Source organism: Schistocerca americana, chromosome 3 (genome assembly GCF_021461395.2).
Source record: "Schistocerca americana isolate TAMUIC-IGC-003095 chromosome 3, iqSchAmer2.1, whole genome shotgun sequence".
NCBI classification, from domain to species: domain Eukaryota; kingdom Metazoa; phylum Arthropoda; class Insecta; order Orthoptera; family Acrididae; genus Schistocerca; species Schistocerca americana.
Genome location: NC_060121.1, coordinates 539,147,417 through 539,163,785, shown reverse-complemented (window position 1 = coordinate 539,163,785; position 16,369 = coordinate 539,147,417). Strand labels below are relative to the sequence as shown.

The window sequence follows — 16,369 nt, the reverse complement described above, 5'->3', positions numbered from 1 at the left end:
ATGAATTTTTTTAAACAGCATTTAATAGCATGTGTAATGAGAACTTAAACCGAGACTAATTTGCTGGTATGTCATAAGATGTAATTTGCTAATTGTCTACAGCTATTGATTATTTCGTTTGGAAGTAACAAACGTTTTTTTCTTTATCCAGAGTACTTTATTGGTTCAAGACGCGTTTCGCCTTTTACTTTAAGGCATCTTCGGTGGAATCTAGAATGATTCAGTTTTGTTTTGATATGTGATACTTGCAGATCATAAAACAGTTCACATCTTTTTTTACGTGAATAACTGATTACTTACAGTGAATCGAGTTTTTGGCCGACATCTGTGTTTCCCCTCACCTGGTCACATGCTGGAGGTTGAACTAAAACTTAGATTATGGAACATAATCACATTTTCATGTTCTTTTTTTTTTCTTCTGTGACTAGCTGTAGACATTTTACCGAAAACACTGATTTGAAGTCGTAACTACAGTGTGTTCACCTCATGTCCCTTCCTGTTTGGTTTGTTTATGTACATGTTGCCAACCTAAAGAATTATATGCTGAAAACTAATGTTTGTTTATTTCTGTTCTCCTTATATCTGTATGTGTGTGTGGCTAGCCAGTGATAGTTATAGAAAGTTGAAAGTGAATGCAGTAGTTGTCAGACAGTGGTTGAAAGATTTGGTGTTCAGCTGATTTCAGTTTTGGTTTAAATGTTTTGTGGAGTAGTGCATGGAAGAGTAAATTCACTGCTTACATTAACAGATAAAATAGTAGAATAGCATTTCAACAGATGATTATTATCATAATACTATCACCCAACCCCTTTTGTCCTCAATCTTTGATGCCTCATAATATGTCCTGTCAACTTACCCCTCTTCCTCCTCTATTTAATTCCGTACCTCTTCTTTAGTTACATGATCCCCTTATCTAATCTTCAGCATTCTTATTGATCACCACGTTTTGAAAGTGTCCATTGTCTTCTTGACAGAACTGTTCTTGGCCATGTTTCACTTACATTCAGGGCTGCACTCCACACAAATACCGCACTCCACACAAATACCTTTGTAAAATAGTACCCAGTCATTAGAATTTATATTCGATGTGAACAAATTTTCTTTTTCAGAACGCTTTTGTTGCTATTCACAGTCTTCATTTTATATCCTCTCTACTTCTGCCTTCTCAATTACTGCTTCCCTTTCAAGTCACTCAAGTTTTAGGAATGCAATTTGGTTTCTGTACAAGTTGTAGATAATCTTGTGGCCCTGTGTTTTATCGATGACATCTCCAGAGGTTCAAGGAATGTTTTAATTAAGATTGTCAAAACCTTTCTCTTAACATGCAAATGCTATAAACACAGTTTCGCAGTTCTTCAGTGTGTCTACTTAGCTAAGTGGTAGGATCAGTATTGCCTTGCATGTTCAGACATCTCACAGGAATCTAACATCGTGCTTATGTTAGTTTGTACAACCCCTCCCCCTCTCCTCTCTACATATTCCTTCCACTTTCTAGCCTTCTCTTATTTGCTTAGTTTTGACTTGCCAAATGGGTTCTTGACAGTTGCTTCTCCTTTGAGCAAAGTTTACTTTGTTCCTTCTCATTTTCATTCTCTTATGTTTTCCAAGTGCAAAATCGCGTTGCAATTTTGGACTTTCTGTCAACGTCATGTTTAGACATTTCTATTTCCTATGGGCTACTTTATTTGCTGCATTTTTATATTTTTCCCTCGTATCAAATTTAATATATCACGTTTTATCTAACGATTTCTACTGTACCTTCTTCCCGTTCACATACTCTGCTGCACTGACCACTTCTTCTCCCAAAGATATCCATTCGTATTCTAGCGGATTCCTCCCTCTGTTTCAGTCAGTCGTTGCATTACAGTAACTTTAAGATTATCGAATAACTGTGGGTCTTGACTTATTCAAGTTCTGTTTCCTTAATTTGCCACCGTTTACTGTTTCTTTAGTTGTAAACCGCAGCTCGTAACCAATAAATTATTGTAGGTTTGCGTCTGCACCAGGAAATGTCTTATAATTTAAAATCTGGTTTCGAAAACTTTGTTCCAAATATGTATTATTCTTTCATGATTCTTAATCAAGGTGCTGGCGATGATTACATTATGCTCTGTGCGAAATTCTATCTGGTGGCTTCCACTTTCATCCCTTCCCCCCAAGCCTTTGTGTTCTTACTGTTTTCCTGTACCTGCTACCGTATCACATTTTAAATTTTTGTCTCGCTTAACTATCTGAATAATCTCTTTTGTCGTACATTGTTTCAACGTGTTAGGAGATAGTGAACAATCATGAACGGTAGTCATGAAATATGTTTATGTTGAAATGAGAAAACACGAATAATGAAATATGTGAAAGAGTACATTGTACAGAAAATGAAAAATTGGTATGTCATCACCCAACTTCGTCTTTCCTTGATTTAGGTGTAAGATATAGTTATTCAAACACACCGGTCGCTTCGGTGGGTCCCAGCCCGTACCTCAGTGGCTGTCCGTCATTGGCTACCGCTAGCGGCTGCCGCTTCCAGGTGGGAACGCCAATTCCGCGAGCCGCCGCGTCAAAGCGGAAAACGCTTGCCGCTGCCGTTGCCGCACGCCGCGCTGCCGCGCTCTAGTGGGAACCGGCCTTTTCTCGAGCGGAGAAATATGACGCGAGGCGGAACAGCTACGAAAGTCCACCGGCTGGGCGGCACGGGCCGCACTCGACTGCTGCAGCAGTACACCGGCTGAGCGGCACAATCGCTCCCGACTTCTGCAGAAGTTCGTCGTAGCGAAAGAGTTAAACGCGCAAACGAAGCTGACACACGGCGCGGTGCCTGATGGGAGTAACTGCATATGGGAAATGCCTTTACGATAACATACCTCATATCTCCTAATCCATTCCCAGATCTCGAAATGATACTTTGGCGAATGACAGCATGCAAAGAGGAGAGTATTTTGCTACCGGTATATGATTATCTACGGTGATATAGCAGAAGCTATATTTTATTTTTTAATCCAGAACTGTAATTTTTTTAAGAGTCTTCGACAGCTACTGAAAGGAGAATTTACTAGTATGAAAATAAACATGAAATTTATTCTCTTATGTTACTGTTCAGAATTAAGTCGCAATAGCTAACGCGAGGCGAATTTTTCCAAATTATATTGTGTTTTGGCAAAAGACGAAAAATTAAACATGTCAACAAGAGAAACGTAGCTGTTACTCATAACTGATCGTAATTCTTCAAATGAGAAAAAGTTGACAGTTAAGGCAAAAATAACTCGCCAAATCTGTTGCAGTTTTCGTAGAATCCCATAACCCACAGTATTATTAATAGTGGACGACTGGAGTGGAAACTTACAAAAGAATTGTCTCCCTGTTTTTCATCTGAAAAATATGAAAATAATTTGCAGAAAATAGTACCATTTTTTGTTTCTATCCCCATTCAGAGTGAAGTGGTGATCTTCTTCACTTTAATTGTCTTTTGATATGTTAAAGATAGATTATATATATTTATAATCTATTTTAACTTTAATAAGTAGTCTCAAGCAGTTCATGAAGTAATTCAAATGGTTCAAATGGATCTGAGCACTATGGGACTTAACTTCTGAGGTCATCAGTCCCCTAGAACTTAGAACTACTTAAACCCAACTAACCTAAGGACATGACACACATCCATGCCCGTGGCAGGATTCGAACCTGCGACCGTAGCGGTCGCGCGGTTCCAGACTGTAGCGCCTAGAATCGCTCGGCCACCCCTACCGGCATGAAGTAATGACTACCATATTTCTGTACCCTTATTATCCATTGATACACAGGCACTAAATTTGTCATTTCTCATAGAAGAATCCTACATTTTTACTGCAGAGTAGAACTGACGCAATAAAAGTATTTTGTGATTCTGAAGCTGTGAACACATTGATGACTTGCAGAACCCTGCCAATTATCAATTATTCGTCAAAATCAATATCACTGATGAATTACAAGATATTTATAGTAAGAAGATTCAATTCCTACTCCATATAGGGATAGTAAAGGAAAGATGGTATACTATCTGTTGTATTTTTTCGTATGTCAAATATAACTGAGGTGTAGACGGAGAATACTTTCATAAGTTCCAGTCTCAGCTGTTCATTATTAAACATACTCTGGGTTACAGAATTCCCCTGAAATTGCAACAGAATTGACGATTTATTTCCAACTGAATTGTTAAATTTTTTCTTCAAAGAAGTGTCATCAGTGATGAGTTTCGTATAACGCATACATTCATCTAATTGCCATGTTAAATTTTGCTTTTTTGCCAAAACGCAGTATATATTGCACAAACTCACCTTGCAATGGCTGCTGTGACAGAATCTTGAAACAGAGTATGTTATTAAACAACCAACAGGCGATCAGAGATGTCAATACTTTACAGAAAACTTCATCATGTCAACTTGCTGTAACACAAGAGAAGAAATTTCACTTTTATTTTAATACTAGCAAATTCTCTTCTCACTAGCGGGCAGTGACTTTTTAAAAATTACAGTACCGAACTGAAAACAAAAAGTAAATAAAAGCTGCAGCTTCGGGTATATCGAAGCAGATAAGAAAGTTCCATATGTTGACCATATTACAAAATACGGTTCTCTGCTCATTTTATGCTATCCTTTGCCAAAATCTCGTTTCGATATCTCGAACCGTTTAGAAGATATTAGGTATGTTATGAATACTTGATTCTCGCATGCTTGTGGTCAGAAGTGAGCGGCTGCATAAATTCCATTTTGTCGAAATTGGAAACTGATAGAGACCACCCGCCAAGGTAGTAGCCTCAACTATTTTCATTCTTCATATCAACAGCCTGACAATCAGAGCACAACAGTACAGAAACTGAGACTGTACACGATTTTTGAAATGAAAACTACATAGCTAAAGGCTGATTAAAAAAAAACATTGATGGCTGTTAATGCATTAGAATATCTTAAAGTCTCATCCAATGTAACTTAGTAATAATACATCTAATATGTACATACATTGGACCTACTTCCAAGAGCGTAACAACAACCGTGTACATGTGCTACGGCTTTTGACCAGTCATCGCGTTTGTGTTTGTTTACATCAAGTTTATTCTGATGGTGACAGAGTATACATCACTCCTTCCGCGTTATCCCGCTGTCCCCCACCATAACTGTTGTCCGTTCTCTTACGGCGGCTTCTGCGCAGCCACTGGCCATGGAATACTGCACGTACTCTTAAGCCGGGTTCATACCCGCAACAAAAGTATTGCTGTGGCTAGTGGCACACTGCAATTGCGTGTGTGAACTCCCAGCATTTAGTGGCGCATGTTAAGAGACGAAACTTTAGTCACACCACAAAAAGTTCACCTTCATTTTACTTTGTTGTGCCACTTTCCTTCCATCACTGCTCCCTGGTGGCAGTATTTCAAAACAAGCATTCTGCCACGGCTACCGTGGAGTAATTGCTACTGTACTCGATTTGATTGCAGCGTGTTTTCATTTTATCTCTGATAAGAGTGAAAAAAAAAAATGTTTGGCAGGTACATTTTCGCATCTTCCGGAACAACAAGAACAGAAGCTATGTTTAATTTTCCACGCAGTGTATGTGTGCTTGTGTGTGTGTGAAATAAATAAACGTAATACAGGTAACCAAAAAAATGAGTTGTATAAACATGGTTTGTGAGACCAAGCATTGTATAACTTGTGGATTATATGCAAGAAATAGCTCCCGAGTGTGATGTGGCAGTTTCTAAAATAAAAATTAGTTATTTGAAATGCCTGTATCAACGAATACAATAAGATTTTAAAATCTTGGAATGGTGGTGTGTCTGCAGGTGATATTTATGTATAAGTTTTTGGTTAGTTTGCCTTTGTAGACATTTTCGGCTTCGAGTGTTATTTCTCTTATAAATGTGTTTGTGGCCACTGATTTATCCCCGTGCGAAATTTATTTTCGGATCCAACATTTGGTTTACGTCTTCCCTGTATCAAACACTTGTCTCATTCTAATGCTGTAGCCATCTCAGTAACATTCCTACCCGCTCATATTATTCAAACTGACGCCATATTGAAAGCTGTGCAACTATGTGGAATTTGTGGCGTCCTGTATGAACAGTAGCTCACGATACCACTACAGAAGGCCACGAGCTGTGGTGCCACAGTAGTTTCATGTGCGCTCTGGGTGCTCTGAATGTGTATTCTTTGAATATTTTTATGATATGCATCGCCCTGGGGACTTGTACTCTTGAGAAGTAAAAAATCAAAGCAAATATTATGGTTGTATAAAATCTGTGATGATAAAATCTATGACTCGAAATACTTACTTCTTTTGTCAATAATCCCATAGCATTTCTCGATCAATAAAAAATGTTGGAACAATTGATGTCACATACTTCCGCAACAACAAGCGAAAACATTTGAATATGGAGCGAAAACATTTGAATATGGAGCGAAAACATCTGAAACTGTGCTCTTATCCAATACGCTACTGACTCATTTGTTAGCAGATGCATCAAAATTTTGACCGTCAGTTTCTCGGAAATTACGGACTAAGGCAATATAAGAGCCCCTTCATTTTCACCCTTCTTGCACCAACCGAAGTTTAGAATGTGTCAGAGAGAGGGCCACTGAGAAACAGGACTGGGCCTGGTGAAAGATATAGTAGCCCAATCTTTGTGATTATGTCCAAGAAGGTTTGAAACGGTTTAAACACAACACAATTCAGGGAATATTGGAAATACACACAAATGCGCAATGGGACGAAATACAGAATCAATATAATTTTCTTATTAAACATTACACGCATGACAGTGCAGCCATATGTTCCAAAAAGCCGAACATGAAAAGGCTGTTCTTCAGTGTGAGGGGGGGGGGGGGGGTGGTAGGGGTGGTGATGTTGGTGGTGTCATATCTAAGGTTCTATTGATCACAGAGATAAAGAGTCAACTGCTTTGCATAATGCCCGGTCTAGTGGCCATTGGTACACCTACCAGAAGAACTAGCATACTGTAGCTATCCAACATTACAGGGTTAAAATTTAAACATTACATACTTTCTCCAGCCCAGGCAACTTGAGCAAATCGGTAGTTTCTTTTGCATTAGGCTTGATCTTGGGTGGACCTTAGGGTGCTTGCAAAAGCAAAATATGTTCACACAGATTCACGAGAAAAACCCTAAAAACCACTATATTTGGTTACGAAAAGTACCATTTGAGGTGGTGGCAACTTCTATAATTTCTATTGATGGCAGATCGTCGAAATTTGTGCTATAGGTTTTTAAGATGATATTCTCGTACAACTTCGAAACTTTTTTTGACATAATTATCGTTACCCACATCGAGAGTTTCAGAGTTGCGCATATACAGTGTATGTGCGTAACTTCTAGTCTGAGGCGTAAATGTAGTTTTAATGACGTTGTGAACGCATGACAACGGTTCTAGGGCCATCGCAAGATTTCTGAGGTCACCAGACTATATTTTTAGTCAGTATTTTTGCACTAATAAATGCTTATGACGCACTGTCTCTATATAATGAGCACTTCAAGCCTATACAAATAAGTCCAACAACAAACAAAAAGTTCTAAAAAGGGTCTTAATTTGCCTGAAGTGAACTTACAATGACTAGCAAAAATTATGTGAAATTGGAAAGATCGCAAATTCAATAAAATATTTCTAATAACATTTTTACACTTTTATGATACAACTAATAAACTGGGTGTTTTCGAGAATTGCAGGCGATGAGCAAAGTACTGAAAAAAAAGTAAAGCAAACGACTTTGTGTTAGCCTCATACTATGCATATGTAGTTGTTGTGTCAAATTACGTAAATAAGTCTAAATATGTAAATAAACTGTCAAAAGTTTACTGAGTATATGCCTTATATAAGCTACATACGTTGTTGTCGTAGGGAAAGTAACGAAACCAGCCGAAAAACGCTCCTGTTGGAGCACAAAGAGGGTGAATATATCCTTCTTTAAAAGACTCTGACGGAAAAGTCGCCAACTACCTTCCTCAGTTCTCATTCTCAGACTGGAATTTACATTCCTCACATTAAAAAATCTCAATTTTCAAACAAATGAGATACGAAATATTGAAAGTAGTGGCAGAATTTCTAAGTACACATAATTAGGGATGTATGAGTGTAATGATTCTTTATGTTTTTTGGCAACATAACAAGGGAAAGTAACGTTTACATGAACAAAACCATTACTTGTGATCAAACTATTTAAATTAGAGGTAAATTAAGAACAGCAATAAAAATCCAAGAAATTTACCTGCAGATTCATGTACAATACATATATATAAAACAGAATTTATACTTTTAAGTATGTTTCGGAAGTCGGAAGTGTGTTCGCTTTTTGCATTCGCGCATCAACCAAAGATGAGATCTGGAACAGTATGTATGTTCGGTAATAGGCCACCTAATGAGTGAATCCAAGTATTTCTAAGTATCTGTGACTTTGACGTGTATTGATAGTGAACACACTGAAATATTTTCAACTTGAGAACTTAGAAAATTGCACATCAGGCAAACTTGTTGCATTGTGCACTCGGGATATTGGCATGTATCGATAACGAATACTCTAAAATATTTCTATCCTGTGGACTGAATATTTTGGGATAGGCGATCTAGGCTGAACTTTTCTGTGATTAATCAGCCAGAATTTCGTTGGTTTGCAATTACAGAGCTTTAACTTTAGACTGCTTTAGACTGGACTGTAACTTTAATTCATTCCTGTAATTTTTCGCAAGTTTACAGTAATGTTTAATACTGTACCATTTCATTTAAGCCCTCGCACACGCGGTTATTATTCCAGTAATGAACGATTTTTAATTACGGTAAGTGGTACTTTATTTTTGAAAAAATACTCAGTTTGTTAAAATTTAAAAATGCTGTGAGTAGTGAACATTATTACACCGCAAATTCCTGCCTGCATGTATTCAACTTGTGAATGAATTTCTTTGGGGTTAATACAACAGATTTGTCGATTGGCCCCTGGACTGTAACGTATCCAACATTTAAGAAATCCAGCCACGCATTATGGAGGCTCTATTGATAGTGTTTCTCCTGATTTCCAATTTATTATTTCTGCTGATGCATGTGGGGTCTCACAAGATACTGAATGGACAATTATTCGGAGAAAGCAAAAGGTTTTGCCTTCTCCATCCACAGTTCATCAGTTATTTCTCCGTTACGTCGCTTATGTTGGTCTTGTCCAGGGTTCAGCAGAGAAGACATTTTATTTCATTCTGTCTGTATTGTTACAAGACGTGGTGCACTCCGCTCAAGTGCACTGATCATGTATGTTTGCTTTTATCTTCATTATACTGATAGCTGCGTACAGCAGTTTCCTATGGTCAGAAGAGTACAGCATTGAAACAGAAATTTCAGAGTAAAAGCCACAACTATGCAAGTGACGAGGAAGGTGAAAACGTCTTTTTTGTACAGTTTATCACGTAATTTATCAAATTTTGTGATACATGAGATACAGTTAACAAAATCCGATTCTATCGTACCTGCCATACTATTAAATTCCTATTTATGTTTGGTCTACAACCTGAAATGTCCCCCCCCCCCTTTTTTTCCTTTAAGTGAATAGTGTATAATGATCTGAGATTCCTAAATCTAAACCAAATTTACACTCACCTTCATATTCATAACTAGCTATTGGTATACTACAGGTTGTCAAGGAACCATTTTCTCTGGAAAATTCAGAGAAATCTAGTTTGAAACCTTACTTTTTTTTACTTAGTCAATTAATCTTGTAGGACAACTACTTTCACTTGTGATGCTTATTCAGACATATTGTTCCCTCTTTTTTACAAGCATGTTAATGTGGTCTTCGTTGTCACATATCAGCTGCATTTCACAATAAATTAGTACAAGTGAAGACAAAAGAAAGAAAATTTATAATCTACAAAATGGTTACAATGATCAGCATTGGTGGCAGTAAATTCCTCATCTATCAATTTTATTTTGTGTGTCAAGCTTAAGCATCTTTTTTTGCTTTTTTTTAGTTGTATCAGATCAATCTTTTGAGAATACTGATGTAACATCCAATAAGAACAAATGGCACAAGCAAGCACAACCAGTGTCTCAAGCTTAAGCATCTTTTTTTGCTTTTTTAGTTGTATCAGATCAATCTTTTGAGAATACTGATGTAACATCCAGTAAGAACAAATGGCACAAGCAAGCACAACCAGAAGATGGGATTTGTTCTGAGCCGACCTGAAGCTCTCCTGAATATGAGCACTTTCAAAGGGTTTCTTAAAACCATGGTTCTTAGTTATTCACATTAGCACTTAGTATAAGATTCCATAATTGAAGTCATTCTATTGTTTTGCACTCACATAAAAATAAAATGAAATGTACATCTTTTACTTCCTTTTACATTCCAGACAGTTGTCTCTGTGGTGTCTGTGGAATATAAGCTGAAACATCTAAAAGAAGTGAAAAATCCAACTATATTAAAAATTACATTCACCATACCTCAATGTCCCTAGGATCCATCAGAAATACGAACAGATTCCAGGTTCCAATCCATCCTCTTACTACAGGTGGATAGTCCTTGCTTATCTCAAGTGCTTTCTCCATTATCTCTGAAACAGGAATAACAAATTGTCTAATTAACAACAAGTCTTATGAAACTAATGCATTTGTTTATTACAATCCCACACCTGCTTTCCACACTGACTAATGTAAGTAGAAATTTTCTAAAATGTCTTATTCTAAAATAAGTGTAGACGCCTTTTCCATTGTTATGACACTTTGATATGAGCAGTAATAATTAACAAGGAAACTCAGTTTTATTTTCTCACCATTTGAACTGGTAATACCAAATATCATGTGGATGTTGCCGATGAAAGGCAGGGTAGGAGGACCTGGGAGTTTGTTGCCCAGTTTTACAAAACGTGAGTTTTCTCGCCAGTAATGTATTATGGTTAAAATTGCAGTCACTATCAGGATTGGATACAGCATAGAGCTACTGCTCTGTGCTTCTACTACTTCAGCTTCTTCAAGTGTTGTCATTTTGAAATGTGTAACCTGTAAAAGAAAAAGCAAATATTTAACATACATTTCTGAAATTGGTATTATGAAGTTATTGGAGATAGTATAAAGAGAGAGCTGGTCAAAGAAATAGTGAATAGGAAAGTTAAAAGTTTCCAAGCTAGTGATAATGCAGTTTAAGAACCTTGTGATCCCAGATTTTTTACATTGTTGAAACTCCCCCCCCCCCCCCTCCCCCATGCCCTTCCACAACCTCTTCACCTGTACGTGTTATTTGGTATTCTCCGCTACATTTCACTATAACCTGCCTTCCCACTCTCCCCATCATAATAGACTGATACCTAGACCTCGGGAATGTGTTTGTAAGCTATTATCCTCTTAAGAGGAATCAGACTTCATAAAAATCAACATATAGTCGCTTTATCTGAGTGTCTGATACTCAGCACTTCCTTTATAAAATAAATGATTTGATACCCTCTCAGTCTATTTTGAGCATATTCTTCTTATACAAGGTACAATTTTCTAACAAGAAGAAACCCATCTGTGCTGTAGAGGAAGCTGTCAAGAAAAAACATTTTAAATTTGCTTTAAAAATTTTAACCTTAATTTTTACTGTCAATTAGTAATTTCAATAATCATGATTAAAAATTTTACTGCAAAATAATATGCTCAATTTTACATGGGTATTTACAGCGATGACAGTAGTAAAAGTCCAGCACAGGGAAACGGTGGTAACTATCTTTCTTCAAAAGGTCAGTTTAAGTACAGCTAAGCTGCCCCTGGTGTACATAATCATGTTTTAATTAGTTTACATCTGTGACATCACAACACATACCGTCTTATGCATAACATTATCACATAATGTCACATGCCAGTCTCCCCTTTATCTGTCACATGGCAAGCTGTGCTGTCTTATATATGACATCACAAACCGAGATGGCTTCCTCTGCCACATCGAATAAAAAAATTTTAATTATCACATTGGTTGCTTAACATCATCAACAAGGCGGTTGTGGGAAATTTACAAATCCATGATGATATTGATGGGGAAATTTAAATAACTGCAAGATGGTAGTGGTGAGAAATTTAAAAAATGTTAGATGGCACTGGCAGGAAATAGCAAATATTTTTACCATTCATTAAAATGAAATAGTCAATCACAGTTCACTATTTTGTACCTAAAGCGATTGAGAAGCATCAGATTTTTTGTGCTATGTTAAAAAAATAAGTACAGTGAAAGCCCATTTTACGTTTTCATGGGATCCAGACTTAAAAACCGCAAAACGGAGCAAAAAAAAAAAAAAAAAAACGTTAAAACCCTCAAAATAGTAGCAAAAACATATGTAATTGTCATACATGATTAGAAATTGTAATCCTCACCAATACAATGTATAAAATTTGTACAAGTGAAGGAAATTAAATGTACAATAAAATGTTTATACAATAATTTGTGGTAATGAATTTCATCAATAGTTAAAAATCACAGATGTGTAACAGCAAGTAAAAACTCGTCAAAAAATTGCAGGGAATTTTTAGCATTGATCTAATGGGTTTTTCACAGGGGCTACTAATTTATGGCATAGAATCGCTAAAAACATAAAATTGGAGAACGTAAAATCGAAGTTCCACTGTATTCTAATGCTACAGTATTTTCAAAAACACATACACACACTCATACACTGCATAACCTCTGTATTTCACTTCTCTCTCTCTCTCTCTCTCTATGTGTGCTTTTGTCATCAGCTTTGTCAAGTCTGGACTTGTATAACTTTCTCAGAAACCTGACGCATTGTGTAAAGTTGGTATCTGCTTGTTTGCATATAGTTCACTTTCTACACATACAATCTCTTACAATGTACTCCAGGCCTAGAATTTCTTTGCCTGTAGTAGATTTGTCTTCAGTGATGATTTCCGCTTCGAAATGAGCCCCAGTGACCCCAGAGGACCTGTTTGGAGGTGTCCTGGATACTGGTGGGGGTGGACTGGTGCATCCTCTGCGTGGTAAATGAACCTGTCCCATAACATATCAGTAACAGATAACTATGATTCCAGAAGAATAGAAACAGATTCTGTCTTTTTGGTGTACCACAACTTAGGCGGTTGCCTTCTCTAGGAAAGAGAAAAAGGAGTAGCAAAAGAAAGTCCTACTGATTGTTAGTTAAGTGGACAACCCCTTTGAAACGAACAACAATATGTACCTGACCCATATTGTGTAGTTTTCACTGTGGAAGTGACAGCGATTCGAAAGGCTTTCAAATTTTATCGTCTTCCAGCGCTCCAGGACCTGCTGATAGTGTCAGGTACAGAGAGCGTATTTCAATCTATTGAAAACCCAAAGTAGAACAGTAAAATGAATGTTCAAACGCTGGAAATTGTAGGAGAATCATTGATAAATCAGCGAAGAGTTACGAGAATCTTCTTTATGCAGTATTGGTTTACAATGACAAGGTCGACCAGTTGCTCAAGGAGTCAAGTATTTCTTGTCCTATAATGAACGTGTCTATCACCTTCCGATTTCGTCATGGGCGTGGAAAGTGGACAAGGAAGAAGAAATCACTGGCGCTTTTCAATCTGCCAAAAATGTAAGAACTACGCTGTGATCCAACCAGTAAGTACTAGTTCAGCTGATTTCGAATATTTTAGGTCAGCAGGCAGCTGATAAATACCTTTTTACGAATATGTACCAATCATGGCTCAACTTTTTACCACTCACATTGGATAAATATCAAGGATAATACTTTTTGCAACTATCACAAGGGAAAATCCTCCTCGCATTCCCCTCAGATTTAGTGGTACGATGGCCCATTGCATAGCGCGTCGAAAACTGAACACAGATCAAGCATATAAAGAGGAAGAACGTGTACTGAAGTGCGGAAAGAGAAGCAAAATAAAAACAGTGAATGGTCCGAGCTCAAGATGTGCAACATCGAGCGGGTTTGAGTTGCCACGGTTTGGTTGTTCTGTGGTCACAGTGTGGAACTGTAAAGGAGGAGGTCTGGATTCAAATCTCCCTCGTGTCCGGTCACTGACGTGTCTGTTTGCTGATCTCAAATTTGTGTCGAGCTGTACGTCCGTTTTAAAATGTGAGGTGTAGGGAAAGATCTTCCAGACATTCGTATCTCCTATTTGTTCTACACAAATACCGCGTGTTATTACCCTTGCGTTCCGTTTTGGAAGTTTTGAATCTTCTATTTTTTTGTTGTAACATAGTTCACACCCATTTATTTGTTGTTTTTATTTCTGTGAGAGGTCTCTGGGGGATCTCGCCTACTTTAACAATTCATCACTTTTTCTTGCGACGGTAATATATTCTTACCACAAGTTCTGCAACGAAGGTATAGTATGACAATTACGAAAACTACAGAAGGAGAACAGACAGGTCAATGACCGCAAGGGAAGTTCATAATTTTGTTAAAAAAAAAAAAGACATGAAGGAGATTTGAACACGGATCTCCCCCTTCGCAGATCCAACATCACGACCACACAGCCAGGACAGCATGGTTATAGTAAAGCGCTAGATACTACATATCTTGAGGTTTAAGGGTTAATTGTTTGTATTTTGCTTCTTTCTTCACAGTTCAGTACACCTTCTTCCTGTATCGTGCGTGATCTGTGTTCAGTTTTTGGCGGGCTATCCCTTGGACCATTTTACCACTAAATCTGAGAGTAGCATGAGGAACTTCACAAGTCACAAGAATAAAGAAGAAGATTTAAACCAGTTGATATTTTCATTTGTCGAAGCACAGCAGAAATGTTTACTTCTTAACCCTTTAAATACCTCGTGCGTCACTGTCTCATGATATACCGAGCGCGGACCTAAATGCTCCGTTTCCAAAATGGTACCATCCGTACATTTCTGTAAGCATTATGACTTGTATAGTATCAGTACAATATAAGAACATTAAACTCACAGAAAAATATAATCTACACTACTGGCCATTACAATTGCTACATCACGAAGATGACATGCTACAGACGCGAAATTTAACCGACAGGAAGAAAATGCTGTGATATGCAAATGATAAGTAAGCTTTTCAGAGCATTCACACAAGGTTGGCGCCGGTGGCGACACCTACTACGTGCTAACATGAGGAAAGTTTCCAAACGATTTCTCATGCACAAACAGCAGTTGACTGGCGTTGCCTGGTGAAACGTTGTTGTGATGACTCGTGTAAAGAGGAGAAATTTGTACCATCACGTTTCCGACCTTGATAAAGGTCAGATTGTAGCCTATCGCGATTGCGGTGTATCGTATCGTGACATTGCTGCTCGCGGTGGTCGAGATCCAATGACTGTTAGCAGAATATGGAATCGCTGGGTTCAGGAGGGTAATACGGGACGCCGTGTTGGATCCCAACGGCCTCGTATCACTAGCAGTCGAGATGACAGGCATCTTATCCGCATGGCTGTAACGGACCGTGCAGCCACGTCTCGATCCCTGAGTCAACAGATGAGGACGTTTGCAAGACAACAACCATCTGCACGAACAGTTCGACGACGTTTGCAGCAGCATGGACTATCAGCTCGGAGACCATGGCTGCGGTTACCTTTGACGCTGCATCGCAGACAGGAGCGCCTGCGATAGTGTACACAACGACGAACCCGCGTGCACGAATGGCAAAACGTCATTTTTTCGGATGAATCCAGGTTCTGTTTACAGCATCATGATGGTCGCATCCGTGTTTGGCGACATCGCGGTGAACGCACATTGGAAGGGTGTATTCGTCGTCGCCATAATGGCGTATCACTCGGCGTGATGGTATGGGGTGCCATTGGTTACACGTCTCGGTCACCTCTTGTTCGCACTGACGGCACTTTAAACAATGTACGTTACATTTCAGATGTGTTACGACCCGTGGCTACACCCTTAATTCGATCCCTGCGAAAACCTACATTTGAGCAGGATAATGCACGGCCGCATGTTGCAGGTCTTGTACGGGCCATTCTGGATACAGAAAATGTTCGACTGCTGCCCTGGCCAGCACGTTCTCCAGATCTCTCACCAATTGAAAACGTCTGGTCAATGGTGGCCGAGCAACTGGCTCGTCACAATACGCCACTCACTACTCTTGATGAACTGTGGTATCGTGTTGAAGCTGCATGGGCAGCTGTACCTATACACGGCCACCCAAGCTCTGTTGGACTCAATGCCCAGGCGTATCAAGGCCGTTGTTACGGCCAGAGGTGGTTGTTATATCCTAGCCAGTAATGCCACCCGAGCCCGCTGCCAAAAGGTTGGCAGCATCAAAGTCCGGACGCCGTCCGCATAAGCAGCGCCAGCGAGACAGGAAATCGCCGCAAGTCTGCGCGCGCCACTGCTGGCTTCTGGCTTCTTAAGCGCTGGAGTCGCGAGCGCTAGGACAGTTCTGTATTCGCCGCTCAGTTGTATACT

General features: G+C 38.7%; 1 protein-coding gene across 2 annotated transcripts in view; it reads right to left on the bottom strand.

The window, feature by feature from the left end:
* The window catches only part of LOC124605256 (cytochrome P450 4g15-like), a 162,300-nt gene that overhangs the window by 128,178 nt on the left and 17,753 nt on the right, over positions 1–16,369 (bottom strand). For both annotated transcript variants that reach the window (XM_047136815.1, XM_047136816.1), the window contains exons 2-3: positions 10,788–11,013; positions 10,459–10,568 (exon numbers count right to left, since the gene is read on the bottom strand). In XM_047136815.1, coding sequence (XP_046992771.1) covers positions 10,459–10,568; positions 10,788–10,998 — 321 coding nt within the window. In that variant the 5' untranslated portion in view covers positions 10,999–11,013. The remainder of the gene's footprint in view (positions 1–10,458; positions 10,569–10,787; positions 11,014–16,369) is intronic.